Source organism: Pezoporus wallicus, unplaced genomic scaffold, assembly GCF_028554395.1.
Source record: "Pezoporus wallicus isolate ANWC-B61680 ecotype Strahan unplaced genomic scaffold, APGP_CSIRO_Pwel_v1 contig_3952, whole genome shotgun sequence".
In the NCBI taxonomy this organism is placed as follows: domain Eukaryota; kingdom Metazoa; phylum Chordata; class Aves; order Psittaciformes; family Psittacidae; genus Pezoporus; species Pezoporus wallicus.
In genome coordinates, this window is record NW_026635034.1 from 11,752,501 (window position 1) to 11,767,359 (window position 14,859).

The following is a 14,859-nucleotide window of genomic DNA, read 5'->3' on the forward strand; positions in this document are numbered from 1 at the left end:
CTGCTACTCTAAGGAGAGTTAACCCCTCAAGCTATGCTAAATATTTAAGTATCATGACCTTGTGGTTGGCAAGGTATCAACACAGCTGGAAGTTACAAACACCCATCCCAATCTCCCTAGGGATTTGCATCACAAGCTTTACCCATTCCTGCAACTAGATACGTCAGGATTTCTCAGTCTCCGGTGCTAGGCAGAGTGCTCAACTTCGTTGCACATAAATCGGATGCATTTTCATTAAATGCATAGTTTTTCTGTTGCTTCCCTTGTCCAACTGGCTGAATCACAAGTTTTCAAAGTAGGCTTCCAATGTCCGGTTTTCACAATTATTAACTTGCCAAACATTCTTTCAAATGAGCATCCTTTAACAGTTAATTTATATTGTGAATAATCTTTGTACCAACAAGTATACATACAGATTAATTCAACTAGGAAACAAAAAAGGCACTGTCCACAAACAAATGCTTGAAACACCTCTCCAGCGCTATTTGAGTGTGTAGCTACATCAAAATGAGCTTAGCATAGACATCCTTGTCTAACTGTATGTCACTTCTGCCCCCTTCAAAGGATAACCTAAACTCATAATTTCCATTAATTATGCCTCAAACATTATTGTTATAACAGTAAAAGATTAACATCTACATACTTTGCCTCTAGTCACAGATAACCTGCACAGTCACTAACTGAACTGCAAACCACCTATGCCAGTAAGCATACATTATGATCAGCTAGCTATAAACATGGCAGGCTTTGATGGAATGTGGTTTGCAAACACAGTTGAATACACCATTACAGTATGAAAAGGCAAGCCAGAGCAGGGCTTGTGGTGCTGCTGTGTAGTAATCAGTTGTGGTCTACATAATCTAAAACATTTCCCCACTCTGAGGTTGCTCTCACACTTCAATCACCAATCACAGAAAAAAACTACATTTAATTATAACTTCTGAATAATAAAAAGCATCTGCATTAGTGTCTTATGTTGCCCATTTCCCCCGTGTTATTTGAACAGGAGCAGATGTGTCTGCTTTTAATACGTGGGTACCCTATTTGGCATCAGGCTTTTAAATCCATTAGTCTGTACAATCTAATACCACATAATGTCAAAATTATGAACAACATGCAACATCATCTTGGTTTCTGGCTGTTACATTTGCTTTCAAATCCAGTAACAGAACACCACTGGTTTACAGTTCGACCAACTAAACAAGCTACTCTTCAGTCTGTGATTTTTTCAATGAATATTCACTGTTCATACTTACACTACACATTAATGTATCTCTAGCAGAGATATAAAATGGTAATGGTGACTCACAGAGACACTCTTCTGGCCTGACCCTGGTCTGCAGTAAAATTTAATTATTATCAAATGAATAGTCCTTCATTATCAGAAGTCAGGTTTCACCTGTCTGAACTATTTCTTACTTATTTTTTTTAAAGCCAAAGACACTCATGCAGGCATCAACTAAAATCTGTTCCTCTACAAGCAACTCAAGTCCCCACTAACATAACAAATATTTCGTTATGTAGAAATGGAAACTTATACAATGACAAGTGTTGACCTATTGCAGAGAGAACTTTCTGACTGCCAGACTTCACTGCAGCAAGAACTGTTTCCAGGAAAATGGTACTTTACATGACTGAAGGCAATGTAAAGAAATTTCGTACCACTTAATATCCACAGTAAAACACATCTAGACATAGCACAAAAAGGTTAAATCTAGCTAGTCAAGCAAGAACCTAATAATAAAACTAAGTAAAAAGTAACAGTATGTCTTATACTGATGTACAAACTCACCACTACTTAGTTATAAAATGACAACATTCTGAGATGGGAATTTTCATTAGCAAATCAGGTTACGCACTTTCATTTTCAATCAAGGTCTGTTTTCTTACTTTGAGAAAGACGGGGGGATACAGACAAATCTTTTGAGAAGATGACATGATTAATGGCACAGTCTACTCAGTTTAGATTGTGTAGCCTACTAAAAAAGACTGACTAATTTGAAGCTGCTTAGCTTAAAGAATGGAAAACATAGGGGGCAATCATGAGTCTTGCAAATGGTTTACATGAAAAAAAAATTCCAAGAACTGTTCATTTTCTCTCTGCAACAAATTGTTCTCCAGGCCTCTCCCCAAAACACAAGTAACAGTGGATTTAAATTTAATCAGAGGTGATCCAAATTAGCTAGCAGGAAAAACTACTTAGTGGAAAGGCAAACAAAGCACAGGAACAGATCGCCTGAGGAGATCCAGGCATCACAGAGGCCGATCTCAAATCCCTACCAGGAACAACTAAGATACAACCAATCCATGCCCGGAGCAGAGGAAATTAACTTCTGGTCTCACAGGTCACTTATGTCCTGCTGTCCTGTGATTTCCCAGTTACTGTGTAGCCAGTAATGGATTCGACCACAGCCCTAAGATACATCCAAGAAATTACAGCTAGCTACAGAAGACAGCTGAAGTATTCCAGATCATCTCAGAAACATCACATATTCAGAGATTCCTGATGCTAGGTCCCCTCCTCCTCTCCCTTTAAAACTTAGCCATTAAACAGCACACTTTCTTAAGGGAAGAGTTTACGCCTGCACTGGGAAACAAGTGAAATGCATAGTGAATTTTCCTTGCCAAGTTAAATCATGAAAGTAATTTCATTAATAAAATCACATAGCTTGCAAAAGGGAGAGATCAATTTACCCACTTAATCTACTTTCCCATAGTTCATGATTGATTTCTCCTGTAGGTAACCTAGTAATATTCATTCTGATTATAAATGCACTGCCAAAAAGATTTCTATCTACAGCAAATAGCCAAATATTTTGCTCTACAAATTCAATCTATCTTCCCTGTCAATTTCACTCCATAATTATAGCCCTTTTTTCCTGTACATTTTTCAGTTATATAGCAGGACAAAGTTTGCGAGTGGAAAGAAGACATCTCACTAGGTACAGTTGTATGGTAAACATTGTAAAGAAAAGACAAGCTTTCAGTGTGCAAGTGCTTGCAATTTCTACATCTCCACTAATTCCTATCAAATTGCTATCAAAAATTCTTTAAATCAGCATTTTTCTTCATAATAGCTGTTATGCAGTAAATATCTTCCAATCTGTCACCTTTGTAACAGTGAGTGGCAAACTGAATTGAGGGTAGGTGTTCAGAAGGGCAGCCACAGGGACACTCCTCTTCCTTTACACATCAGCAGTTTGGAGCAGAGCATGCCAAATTGTGAATGGGCTAAAGGAAATTGTAATTTAAACTTCAGAACCTGTTCACATGTAACATAATCCTATTTCCCTGCCAGTGTTGTAAAACACATCTATGGAACCACTTTAATTCTTTCACCAGTCTAAGCATCTTAAAGGAATATTCTTCCAGTATTAACTCAGCTGACTTCTAATAAAGACCATACCTATACAGTGACAATTTCCTAGCAGAAAGTCTTTACAGTCCATTTTATAGATGTTAATTTGCAACCACCATATTTTTTATGCCTCTTACAAGAGGCACATGGAACATTGGTGGCTTGATAAAAACAATCTACCAAAAAAAAACCCAAAAACTTGCAGATAACTTCTCAGATCTCTCAAGGCTAAGAGAAAAATGGAGCAGAGGCCAAACAAAATATCATGACACAATGTGTACATGTCTGCCTGGTTAGTATGCTCAGCTATTTTAATCCTTCAGTGTATCTTGGAAGCCTTTAATCAGAGATGTAGTAAACCATTTGAATTTTACAGTACACGGTAAGTGTAAATATTACCAGCTTAAACGATTTGGGTTTCCGTTCTTTGTATAAAAACCTTGTCTGAACATCTGTGCCTGTGAAGATTAAAGGGCTAAAAAGCCTGGAAATAGAAGACCTTTGTATTCACAAATCACTGAAGGGAGTTCCAATGCCTGGAAAGTTTAACTGCCCCTTCAACCAACTCTGACCACATCTGAAGAAACTTTGACATTATTTAAATAGGCCAGAAAGTAAACAGCTCTGAAAAAAGTTCAGAACAGTTTCTGTACCAAGAGAGCCTGAGGCTTCCTTCAAGTTTGGCTAATTTTTTTCACACCAAGACCACCTCCATTGTGCTGTGTGAGACTAGTGTTTCAAGGAAGAGGTTTCTTTTCATTCTTTTGTAGGGCCATTAAGTACTTTCAAGTAAACAGATGAGTCACTCCTGACCTCACTTCCACCAGGTCCTATACATTCCCTACTTATCTACAATGGGATTGCTTCTGATTTACAGTAACATAAAGATGATAAGGATCAGGCCCTCACTGTATCACAAATTAGGCTTCTTTATTTTAATAAACTATTTCCCCAGCACTGACTATCACCTGTGACCGAAATCACCCAGCTTGTACTACCCTAGGCCTTTTCCAGGTCAATTATCTTCAGCTGTGACAAAGCTGTTGCCACTCTATCATATTTCTACACTTAGAAAACTCCTTTGCGATCCACATATGGTGGAAATACGGACTTTATTTATTCAGTAATTGACTTAACACCTCTCAAGATCACTCGGCTAGTCATCCACCCATGACTCCAGAAACAGAGAGGACAAGCTGCCATAAAATAGAAAGCAACATTCCCTAACAGAAGAGCTCATCTGTGAATCCAAAAAGCTTCTCATCTTTACCATCACTCTGATACAAAGCCAGGGACAGAATCAGCATGCAATACTGCTCTGAAGGAAGATGAGAAGCTTATCTATGACCTTGTAAGCTCACCTGCTCTGGAATCCCACTGGAACAAAGATCCTTTCATTTTTTCTGAGAACAAGCTTTAAGCTCCTCCTCCTTTGAGCTTAAAGAAGTTAGTGGGTTTTAATTAAAAAATAAAATAAATTTCAGAGATCCATGACAAATCAGGTTAAAAATACCAAAAGCATTGGCCTTGATTTTTCAAAGACTGTATTTGCATAAAATAATGTAATCCTTACCCCCTCACCTTTCCCCATACAAAAAAAGTATGTTATTTCTTAACCATTTTAATACACATCATTAAGGACAGGGAATTAGTAACAATGCAGAGATATTAAGAAAATTCTTTCAGCTGTTGTTCTAAATATTCTGTCTAGTTTTAAAGGAAAAGTCTTGGCGTGGACTAAATCATCTCTTCTGTTTCCTAAAGATCACTGTAATTAAAATAGCAATATTATTAGCTAGAAAGGCTTTTACCAAAGTTTCAATGAATGCAATGGTACGGGTATCTACACAGTTAAAGTCAACCAGCTGTGCTGAAGGCATGCAGATATACTGACCAGTGAAAACTGCAAGAGGAATATGGACTGCATTTCAGCTGGTAGTGTTTATGGAATTCATGTATAAAAATACAACAGACAGCAGATCTCTTATAAACAAGAAAAACATTACAATAAAAGAAAAAAAGCATGACACCTGCACCCACTTGTTGCCAGGACCATGTACACAGCAGCTGTACACAGACACATTCATGGCGACTAAGCTGCTCTAGTAAAATTGTTTAGAGCACGCAGCGCAGCAAGACAGAACCATAGCAACTTGCAGCAGGCCTATTAGCAAGAGCTGAGCTCCAGCTCAGCAAGTCCTGACAAGTTCTACATTTCAGTCACTGTTAACCTCAAGGCAGAGCTTCACCCTATCTGGACTGCAAGGAAGAACACAGCTTTCTGTTGTTACATGTTTCTGCTTCTCAGGATATGTAAAACCAACGTGGTGACTGGCTGTGGTGGAGATCCCATGACACTCCTTAGCACCATTAGACTATTAGGCATTAGCCCTGATGTCCTGGCCAAAATCCAAGCTTGGATATTAACTACTTTGTCTAACTCCAATTTCCCCTCAGTGTTTCAAGGATATAGTAGACTTCATACTTCACATTTTACTCTGTTACAGTATGTTCAGATGTATTAGGCAGCTGTTTCCTTTTCAGTTAAAAGAATAGTGACTTTTATAGGGTGTGATAAGGTGAAAGAACAATAGAACTAAAGGAACATTGTCATTCACTGTCATTATTACAATATAAATGAAGGTGTAGGGTGCCATTTATGCACCAAACTTCTTACGTGAATTCTAAAAATATAGTCAGATTTAGTAACCAAATTCTTACTCACTTGAAAGAGTACTCTTAAAAGTCACCACCCTCTTTGTGCACTCTCCCTCTACCTTCCCACTTACACGTCCATGATGACCCTTCAACAAGCATATTCAAATTCAACACGGGCTGGGGGGGTGTCAACCACACACATTGTAAAGCATATTCATCTCCAGATTTTGTAGGGAGTATAGCCACATTCACTTGAATACAGAGTTCTGTTCATAGTGACCTTGTATATTTAATAGCAAGAGATAACATCCAGTTTATTTCTTCTTTAATTTAGAGCCACCATAAAGAAACAACACTAAGCCCAAACAGGCTCAAAATTCTTGAACAGTGAAATGCTTGCAAAAATAAATCCTGACAATTCTTCCAGGCATTGAAAATCAGTTTGTTAAGATACTGTATCTTCATTGAAGCCAATACTAATCTACAGCTGAGTGACAAAGATAGGCATAAATTCAAAGCAGCTCAGTGCTAATAACAGAAGCAAGATGATAAAATAAAGCAATATTTACACCAGAAATTCTATTTGGACAAACTTTATTACTATTTGCATTACCAATTTTACAAATTTACAAAAACAAATCCAAGGCATAACTACAGCTCACTTTCTTAGCACAGCAACATGATTAGGTCGAACTCTGTCTGGCAATGACTTATAAAAAACTGGGAATACAGACTTAAGTGGTTGTCTGGGAGAAGCACTGTTATGTTTCATATCTTAACCTTCTGTTCATCACAGTATGACACTTACCAGATAAAGTGAATTAATATTTATTCAATAAAATAAGCATAGGAAGGGAGAACAGAGAGCTTAACTGCATGATGAGCAGCAGGAGGGCTGTTCATATGGCCAGCACTGATGGACGTGGAAAGTCAGTTGTTTTAATATTAAGAAAGATTTCAGTTTAACCAGTTTCAGAAAGCTTCGATGATTTTTAAATGCAAGTGGCAATCATTTGGTTTCATACAACATTTTCTCTTTTTTTTTTGGTAATATCAATGAGCATTTTGGCCTTATGGAGAAGTACACCTGATATTTAGAAATTATGTACTATTAATGAGGAATAAGGAAGTTAGATCATTAAAAAAAAACAACACACCAACCCTCCAAGAACCCACTGACCAATACCATGACCCCTGTCTTCAGCAAGAAACCATAAAAATCTTTTGCATAGGAGTTTTTATTTCTAACTAACGAATATACCATGTATTTGGATTACTGTCCAAACTCGTGCTATTTACAGAGATAAGATTAACAAATAGAGCATCACCATAAGCTCAGATGGATGAAGTTTTAAAGATACTCCCTGTTTTCTGGTTTTATGCACTTCTGACAGCAGAGAGCATTTTTAAAGTAAATATACACAAAAGCTTCTATATAAAAATCAGCTAGCAGGTATTTCTGAAACTAGAAACTTTGTATTGGTCAATTCTGCCTTTGTATGACAGAAAACCTTTCAAAACTTTCATTATAAAATCTAAAAGCAGAAAACATTGCCCAGTCAAATGTTAAAAAACACCCAAAACAAAACCAAACTCCACACACCCAAAAGGCACCATCTTACCAGCCAGTGTTCAAAACATTTCTATTTTAATAGCAAAGTTTCCCCAGAGTAACAAAAGAAGGGGACAAGTATTGCACTTAGTATGGGGATGGAAGGTGGGAGCTCCTGAAATCAGAAGAGTTACAGAATAAACTGCAAATAAGAACAAATAAAGCTTTCCCATCTCCTGTCATCTCCCCAGGTCTTAATTCCACTATCTGACTTCCCCACTATGGAAGTCATTTACCTCACTTCTTCTAGCTAACAGTCCCCAGACTGTCATAGCAGAAATGGATTTGTGTGCATCTGAGGAAAGTGACCTGCTGAGCTGCTCTTCCACATTCTGTTGATATTTCTCTTTAAAAAAAATTAAGATTAAAAATTGCTGCTTGAGAAGATAAACTCCTTTCTTCATATTAAAGTCCTAAACATATGCCACTAAGTCAGGAGTAGCTAAAAGGTACTTTAAGTATTTTTAGTATACTGAAGCTAAATAAAAACTCTCACAAGAAAAGAGACAGGAAACTACAAACAGATTTTTGTTCAAAAATCTACATTATGTCAGGCTCTCTGAAACTAGTATGGTGTTAAACATGGATTCCAAAAAGAAAAAAAGTTTGAAATCTAGCAAGATTTTAATACAAGCATAAAACAGTATTTCCTAATCAGTGTTCTCAAGTCCTAAAAAAACATCTCAGCTGTACTGTGGGTGTCCAGAGGCAGTTACAACTGCATTTCCATCAGCTGCTTTGGGGATTGTTCTAGGTTTTATTTCATTTTCCCAAAAGTTTTAGTGTAAGGAGATCTATTGGGAAATATTTTAATGAATTATTCATTATTGGGAATAATGGGTTTGGGAAATTGGGAAATATTTTAATGAATTATTCAGCAAAATACTCAAGTCCAGTTCTCTAATTTTACTTCTCTGTCCATAGCTTTCAGAGCAAAATAAGTATATGCAGGGTACACAACAGAATCCAAACACTCTCCCAACACTGCATGTTCAAGCATCAATTGTGCATATGTGTTTAAGCTGCAAAATAAACACATGGGGTATAACCTTATGTTCTAACAGAATTCAGCTCCAGTTACTCAGTTTCCACATACTGTACCCTCTGAGGATGTGTATAAAAGTTACCAAGCACCACTTTTGTTATTCACTACAAAGGTAAAATGACATATTCTTCATTAAATCCTTCCCTCCTCTCCCTTTTTTTCCTGCAAAACTGACCTCCTTTCACACAGGACCTCTGCCAAACAGCAGAGATGCACACAGAAATACATAGGAGATGCTGTCTGTGAATGCCAGCAAACACTTGTCCAGGTCTCTGCATTAAAAGAACAGGAACAACTTCCAGAGCTACAAAGCAGAGAACTCGCGTTTCATTAGATACGTGCCTGACTTGGCCTTCAGAGCTGCTAACAGTTTCTCTTGTCTGGAGCCGATAGGTGTGTCCAAAGGTTTCCAAAAAAAATTTGTTAATATAGACTTCCAGTCTAAAATACAGTTTGGCATGAACAGAATCCTCTCCCACAGAGTAAGAGACATGAATGACAGACAGCCTTGGAGCTTGTATGAGGCCATCACTAGAAACTTCTGCCTGTCTTGTTTTCAGGGAAAAGAACATCTCCAAGGTGGTCACTGTGCCCCTTAGCACCATGCCTTCAGTCCCTTTAACTAGTACAGAAGACACTCCAGACCTCTGGCATTTCTCATTTGACTGAAAACAAAGAATCTGATTTTATAAAAATTAATTCTGGAGCTTCACAGAATGAAGCAATTGTTTCTCTGACTTACTCTATTTTAGTTAGTAGATTTTCTTCCCCCTAAGGCCATTTGAAAGCTGCATTGCAGCATCTCTCCACTGTCAATGTTACAAAAGAATGCCTAATTACACTGAGTACCGAAAACAGAGCAGCAGCCTGACCACTCAACTGCACAAGAAAATACAGGGGACCTAAACTACTGAAGAATATTACATTGTACTCAGGTTAAGAATAAAGCACTTGGGCAGCTTGAGAAATGCTGCAGGCTGGACCATGCCAGTTTCAAACTGCTTCATTACTGACCTCATTTAACTTTCTTACAATTAGGCTGTACAAGGAGTTGAACATAACAGCTGTGTTCTTCAGGAGCTGTAACTATCAGATGGCTTCAGGTTTTTAGCCCATACCTACAGAGTGACTGTCCACAAAATTTTTTACCCTAAAGACAGCACAAAGAAGGAAACCCCACAAACTTGCCTTTTACTCCCTTAAAAAGTACCATTTAAAAATAAATATACATCTTGCATTATTATTTTAAAATCTATAGTAAAAAGCAGAATTGGTTGTGTTTGAATACCAATTTAGAGATGAGAACAACACTGATATAAAGTCACAGCACACAGAGATCAAGAGCATTCATAGGGTCTCCCCTCAGGTCTCTGCTAGAATCACCAATACTTACACCAGTCCCGATAAACAATTGTCCAACACATTCACAGAGACTTCCATCATGGAAATTCTAAACATTACCCAGTCAATATGATCTGTTCTTCTTTATATCCTTACCCTAAGATTTTTCTAACAATAAACCTAAGTTTCCTTTACCCCAGTTTAAATCCACGTCTTCTCATCTATTCCCCCGCAGACAGAATAGCCTCCTTAGCACTCCTAAGTATCTGGAGATTTTTATCTGCCTCTCCCACCAGCCTTCAAGTCTTTAGATTAAACGACTTGAATTCATTCAAATTTCCCTCAGAGCTAAGATTTTAAAAGCTCTTGAAGATAATCACAGCTCCTCTGTTGCTCTCCAAACTGTTCACTAATTTCCTGAAAAGCCATGCAAAGACCTAACCTAAATATTCCAGCCAGAATGCTGAGCAGGATGGAAGGTGCACCATGCCACTATGATGAGTGAACCATTCACAAAAGCACAAGAGCAGTTTTCAGCTCTGACCTCTAGCAATTTAAATCTAACAACAGAGGTTTGGGTCCAACTGCTGTTTCAGGCATCTCCATCACTATAAGAGAAAGAGCTACCTATAAGCAAATGGATGCTTGTGCTAATCTGTGCTTGACGACTGCTCTCACTGACATGAATTCTTCTTCCTCCTTGTCTTTCATGCTAAAAATCCTCCAGAGCTTGAGTAAGCTGCCACTGACCTATTTGTGACTTACAACACTTGATACAACCGCTCAGCTAATTAACCATGATGAGCCCCTTTCAACCAAGTATATATTTATATTTTTAAAAAAAGAACCCCAAAAACCACACACAAGCCACATTATTCCCAGAAACTGCATTGCTTTATGCCTCTTACTCTAATGTTTTCTACATTTACCTTTAAGCACATAAAACCTGAACATTTTTAATTCTTACCTTTCTGTGTTCAATTGAAGGCTGTGGGATGACAAACTGAAATCCCAGCACTGCTAGCGAACTGAGAAGTCTGAAAAAGCAAACAGGTGATATAATTACCACTAATCAAACCTATTACAGGGTTTCATACTGCAAGAACATATTTAGACTCGAGTACCATTACTAACCAAAGCAGACTCACTAAACTGTATGTGACGTTCTTATGACATTCTTTTCACAGAAGACAGTACCAGTTACAGCCGTCTATTTGTGCATCAAGTAGAATCCATTGACAGTATTTCACATATATGTTTAAATTAAAATATTCTAGGCAGTTCACATTTTAACACCTCAGCATTGGTGTCAAACTGACATATGCTTTGCAAGTTTTCTAAAATGCTAAGTAAGATTTCACCCAACTGTGGACTAAGCCTGCTTCTGGTTCTGGCTCCTCATTTTATAGACACAAGAAACATGTAAAGAATCACCATGATTTTGCAGAAAAATAGGTTTTTCCCCAGCTGCCTAACGCTTGTAGAAACTGAATAACCTAATGGGCACAGAAGATGGAAAGTAGCAGACACAGCTCACCAGAGACTCAGTAGAAGCAGCCAAGCATCACCCCAGTCCCCAAATCTTCAATCTGAAAGGAGTCATAATGGGAACCAGGCCCAAACAAACTTTGTTCTGTCAAGCCTCACCACTGTAATGACTCCTAGGAGCCTGTTAGAAGTTAGGCTCAGTTAGCTTAGTCTTTTGTTTGCTATAATTTGCACTGGAGACTGGTTTGCTGCCTTGTAGCAAGGCCCTTCATCAGAAAACACAGAAAGGTGCAAGCGTAGAATGAAGGTATCTTTATTTCCACCAGAAATCTGAGCTTCCTGTCTACAAAGAGTATGCTTCGCACCCTCTACAAAGAGGAAAACTGCTAATGATTTGCTGAATTTAAATGCAGAAGTAAAACTGATGGATTTGGATGCAAAATTCATCTGAAAACTAATGTACCAGAAAAAACCCAGCTGTGCTTCCCACTCTCAGCTCCTTCCTTCGCTCCCTACGCGGTAACCCTTTAAATATTTCTGTTTTAGATATTTTCAGAGACAGACCTCCTAAACAGAAAGAGGGTTTTATACTAATAGTTTCATTACCACCAATACCTATATTCTTATACTAAGCAGAATGTTTTTCTTGAGATTTCTATGTTTGTTTTTGCTAACATACTGCAAAAGGAACATTAGGTAAGTATTGATTGCACATGGCCTATCATCACTTCACCACCAGTCTATGCCCCTCTCATAGAAATAAACCATTCAAAGGTAAGAAGAAGTCATTACTTCCTTACTGCCACATCAATTTAAGAAAACAAAACAAAACAACAATTAAAACACTTTAAAAGTCCATTAGAATGAAGTATTATATTTCACAAAGCTATCATTTATGAGGAAGAAAAATACAGAGGTAGCTGAAATCAGAGCCAGAGTAGGGCACTATAAAGAAACCACAGTTAAAGAGTCAAAATGTGCAGTTCAGAGCAAGGCCCAATAACACAACGTTGGGCAGAAGCCAAAGGCATGAATGAAGAAACTGATTTGCCAATCACATGTGAAATCAAAGCCAGAAACAGAACTCAGATCTCCAAAGTGCAAAATGACAGCATCAATTCTGACATTAGCTGATCTTCATGTTCCTTCTCCAAGTGCTCAAGCGATCCTTTAACTACTCGCAATGAAAATATAAGAAGCTTCTAAGTAGGCAGAGCACAGACTGACTGGCCCAGCCCCTGCAAGTTATATTTAACATCCTCTGCAAATTCTATTTAACTTCCTTGTCAGAATCTTCCAACCCACTCCCTGGTCTCTTATGGCTTCTGCTCCCTATAATCCCTCAGAGTATGTGAAAGAATGTTCAGACTTTGCATAAAGAAATGAATGCTTTCATCCTCAAACAAGACTTTTCCGATCTGTCTTAAGGACTACAGATTTCCACCCGTAAATTCTTCTGAAATCATGCACTAGGTTGGGAGTTCTGAACTGAGTGAGAACCATAATCTTCAAAGCAAATTACTTATCAGATTAAAATTTCCAGTTCCAAAACGCAAACTTTCAGTATATGTGTGATTACACCATGTCAAGCTTTTCCTGACCATTCTTTAATGAGGTTGCACTGTAATCTCCCTCTGTATGTACATGCTCAAGGACAATGAAGCTAGTTTTTAAATTCGTTTCTGGTATCTGTATTTGGATCGCTCAGAAACAAAGGTATCAACCTATTATTTCAAACACACACAGGAAATTTGCCAGGAACACTGAAGCTATTCTGAGGTAAACCTCTAGCTTCAAATCAGTGTGTGGCAATTTAATTTTTTTAATGTTATTTCCCTCAGTAGCTTGCTTTGGCTAACTTCTCTGGACTAGGCCTTTTTATTTGTCATGCTTGACTAACGTTAGCCCTCTCAAGCTACAAAAACATGCTTCTCCAATTTCAGTAGGTTTGTTTTAAGTATTCTTACTGTGCAGAAAAGCCAAAACGAACAAGCGCTCCTCAAAATCAGGCAAAACTTTTCAAGTACACTTGGACAGATCAGGTATCAATTGCAGCTGATCACTGGCTGTTTAACTCAGGCCTCTGTGTAAGAGCCCTCCTTTCTGGTACAGCCCATGCTCTCACAGCCATGGCACTACTTGAGCCAAGTAACTAGTTTAAAACAAAGTCAGGCTTTAAACTGCCAGTCTACCAAGCTGCAAAGAGCAAACATGCTCACTTTTACTGGTGATACCAATTTCTGTTTAACTGGGGAGGAAGGGGCACAGAGCAAAGCAAAGCTGCATTAGTGCTATTGCAGGAGTAGCAAGAAAAGGTTTGCTGTTTAACACCTCATTTAGGAACACCTCTCAAAGTTCTTCCTCTGTCACTGCAGCATTAGCTCTCCACAAACAAAGTGGAGGATACCAAAAATAGATTTCTTTCATGGTTGCAGTCCCTTAGAAGTTGTATTTTACAAAGGTCTCTCATGGCCAACTATGGATTGTCCAGATAGGAGTAAAAGAATTTTAGCCAAGTGATCAGTACTCCTGCCTCATATTCCTGACTTCATCTCAAATGACAGTCTGCAAAACAGTCTAAGGCTGGGACAGCTTGGCAGGAGCTATTCAGGAAGAAGTCTCAACAGGAAAGATAGTAGAGGTAGTGTCAATAATATCTGACAGAACCATTTTGATGTGGAATCTGCCCTGGCATATTAACAAGGATGCCAGAATTGCAATCCAAAGATTGATGTCTGAAATTCACAAGAAAAGTTAAATAAGAGGTGTTACTGACCGTATCTCCACACAAATGAAAGAGCAGGCAGCTGTCCCTCCTTGTGCATCAGCTTTTGCTCATGTGGCATCAAAGCTGTCTGCTTTCTCTGAATTTGCTTGCCCAACTACAGAACTGGACAGACCAGCTTAGAAACAGCTGAATGTTTCCTTTCTCAGGAAAACTGTCTGAAAGGTCTTTCCTATGTTTGCCCACTGGCAACTGCTTCAGGAATGCAATATAGATTCCTGAATGAATTACAGCACAGGTACTAAAACATGTAAATCAGTAATGTAAGCCCACCGACTGCAGTTGCACAGCCTCATAAGTAGAAAAAACAAACCACCAAAATAACAAGTTTCCAATAATATATACCATTAAATTGGCACACACTAACAGATGCTCTAAGCATAAACAAATGCCAAGAACTTTCTTATTTTCACTATCACCAAAGAACGCTATGTCTGGTATGCATGTACTTGATTATTTGGTCTTCAGACAAGATTTTTATTTATCCTTCTATGATACACATAATATTAACACTTTTAACACCAAAGAAAGAGACAACCAAATTGAAATTTACTGCAGCGCATTAAAAATAT

General features: G+C 38.1%; 1 protein-coding gene across 6 annotated transcripts in view; it reads right to left on the reverse strand.

Annotated features, from left to right (window-relative positions):
- Positions 1–14,859, reverse strand: part of THSD4 (thrombospondin type 1 domain containing 4) — a 314,334-nt gene that overhangs the window by 239,641 nt on the left and 59,834 nt on the right. For all 6 annotated transcript variants that reach the window (XR_008970824.1, XM_057398789.1, XM_057398780.1 and 3 more), the window contains one exon: positions 10,982–11,051. Coding sequence is in view for 5 of the 6 variants with exons in the window: in XM_057398789.1 (XP_057254772.1) it covers positions 10,982–11,051 (70 nt within the window). In the remaining variant the exon portion in view is untranslated. The remainder of the gene's footprint in view (positions 1–10,981; positions 11,052–14,859) is intronic.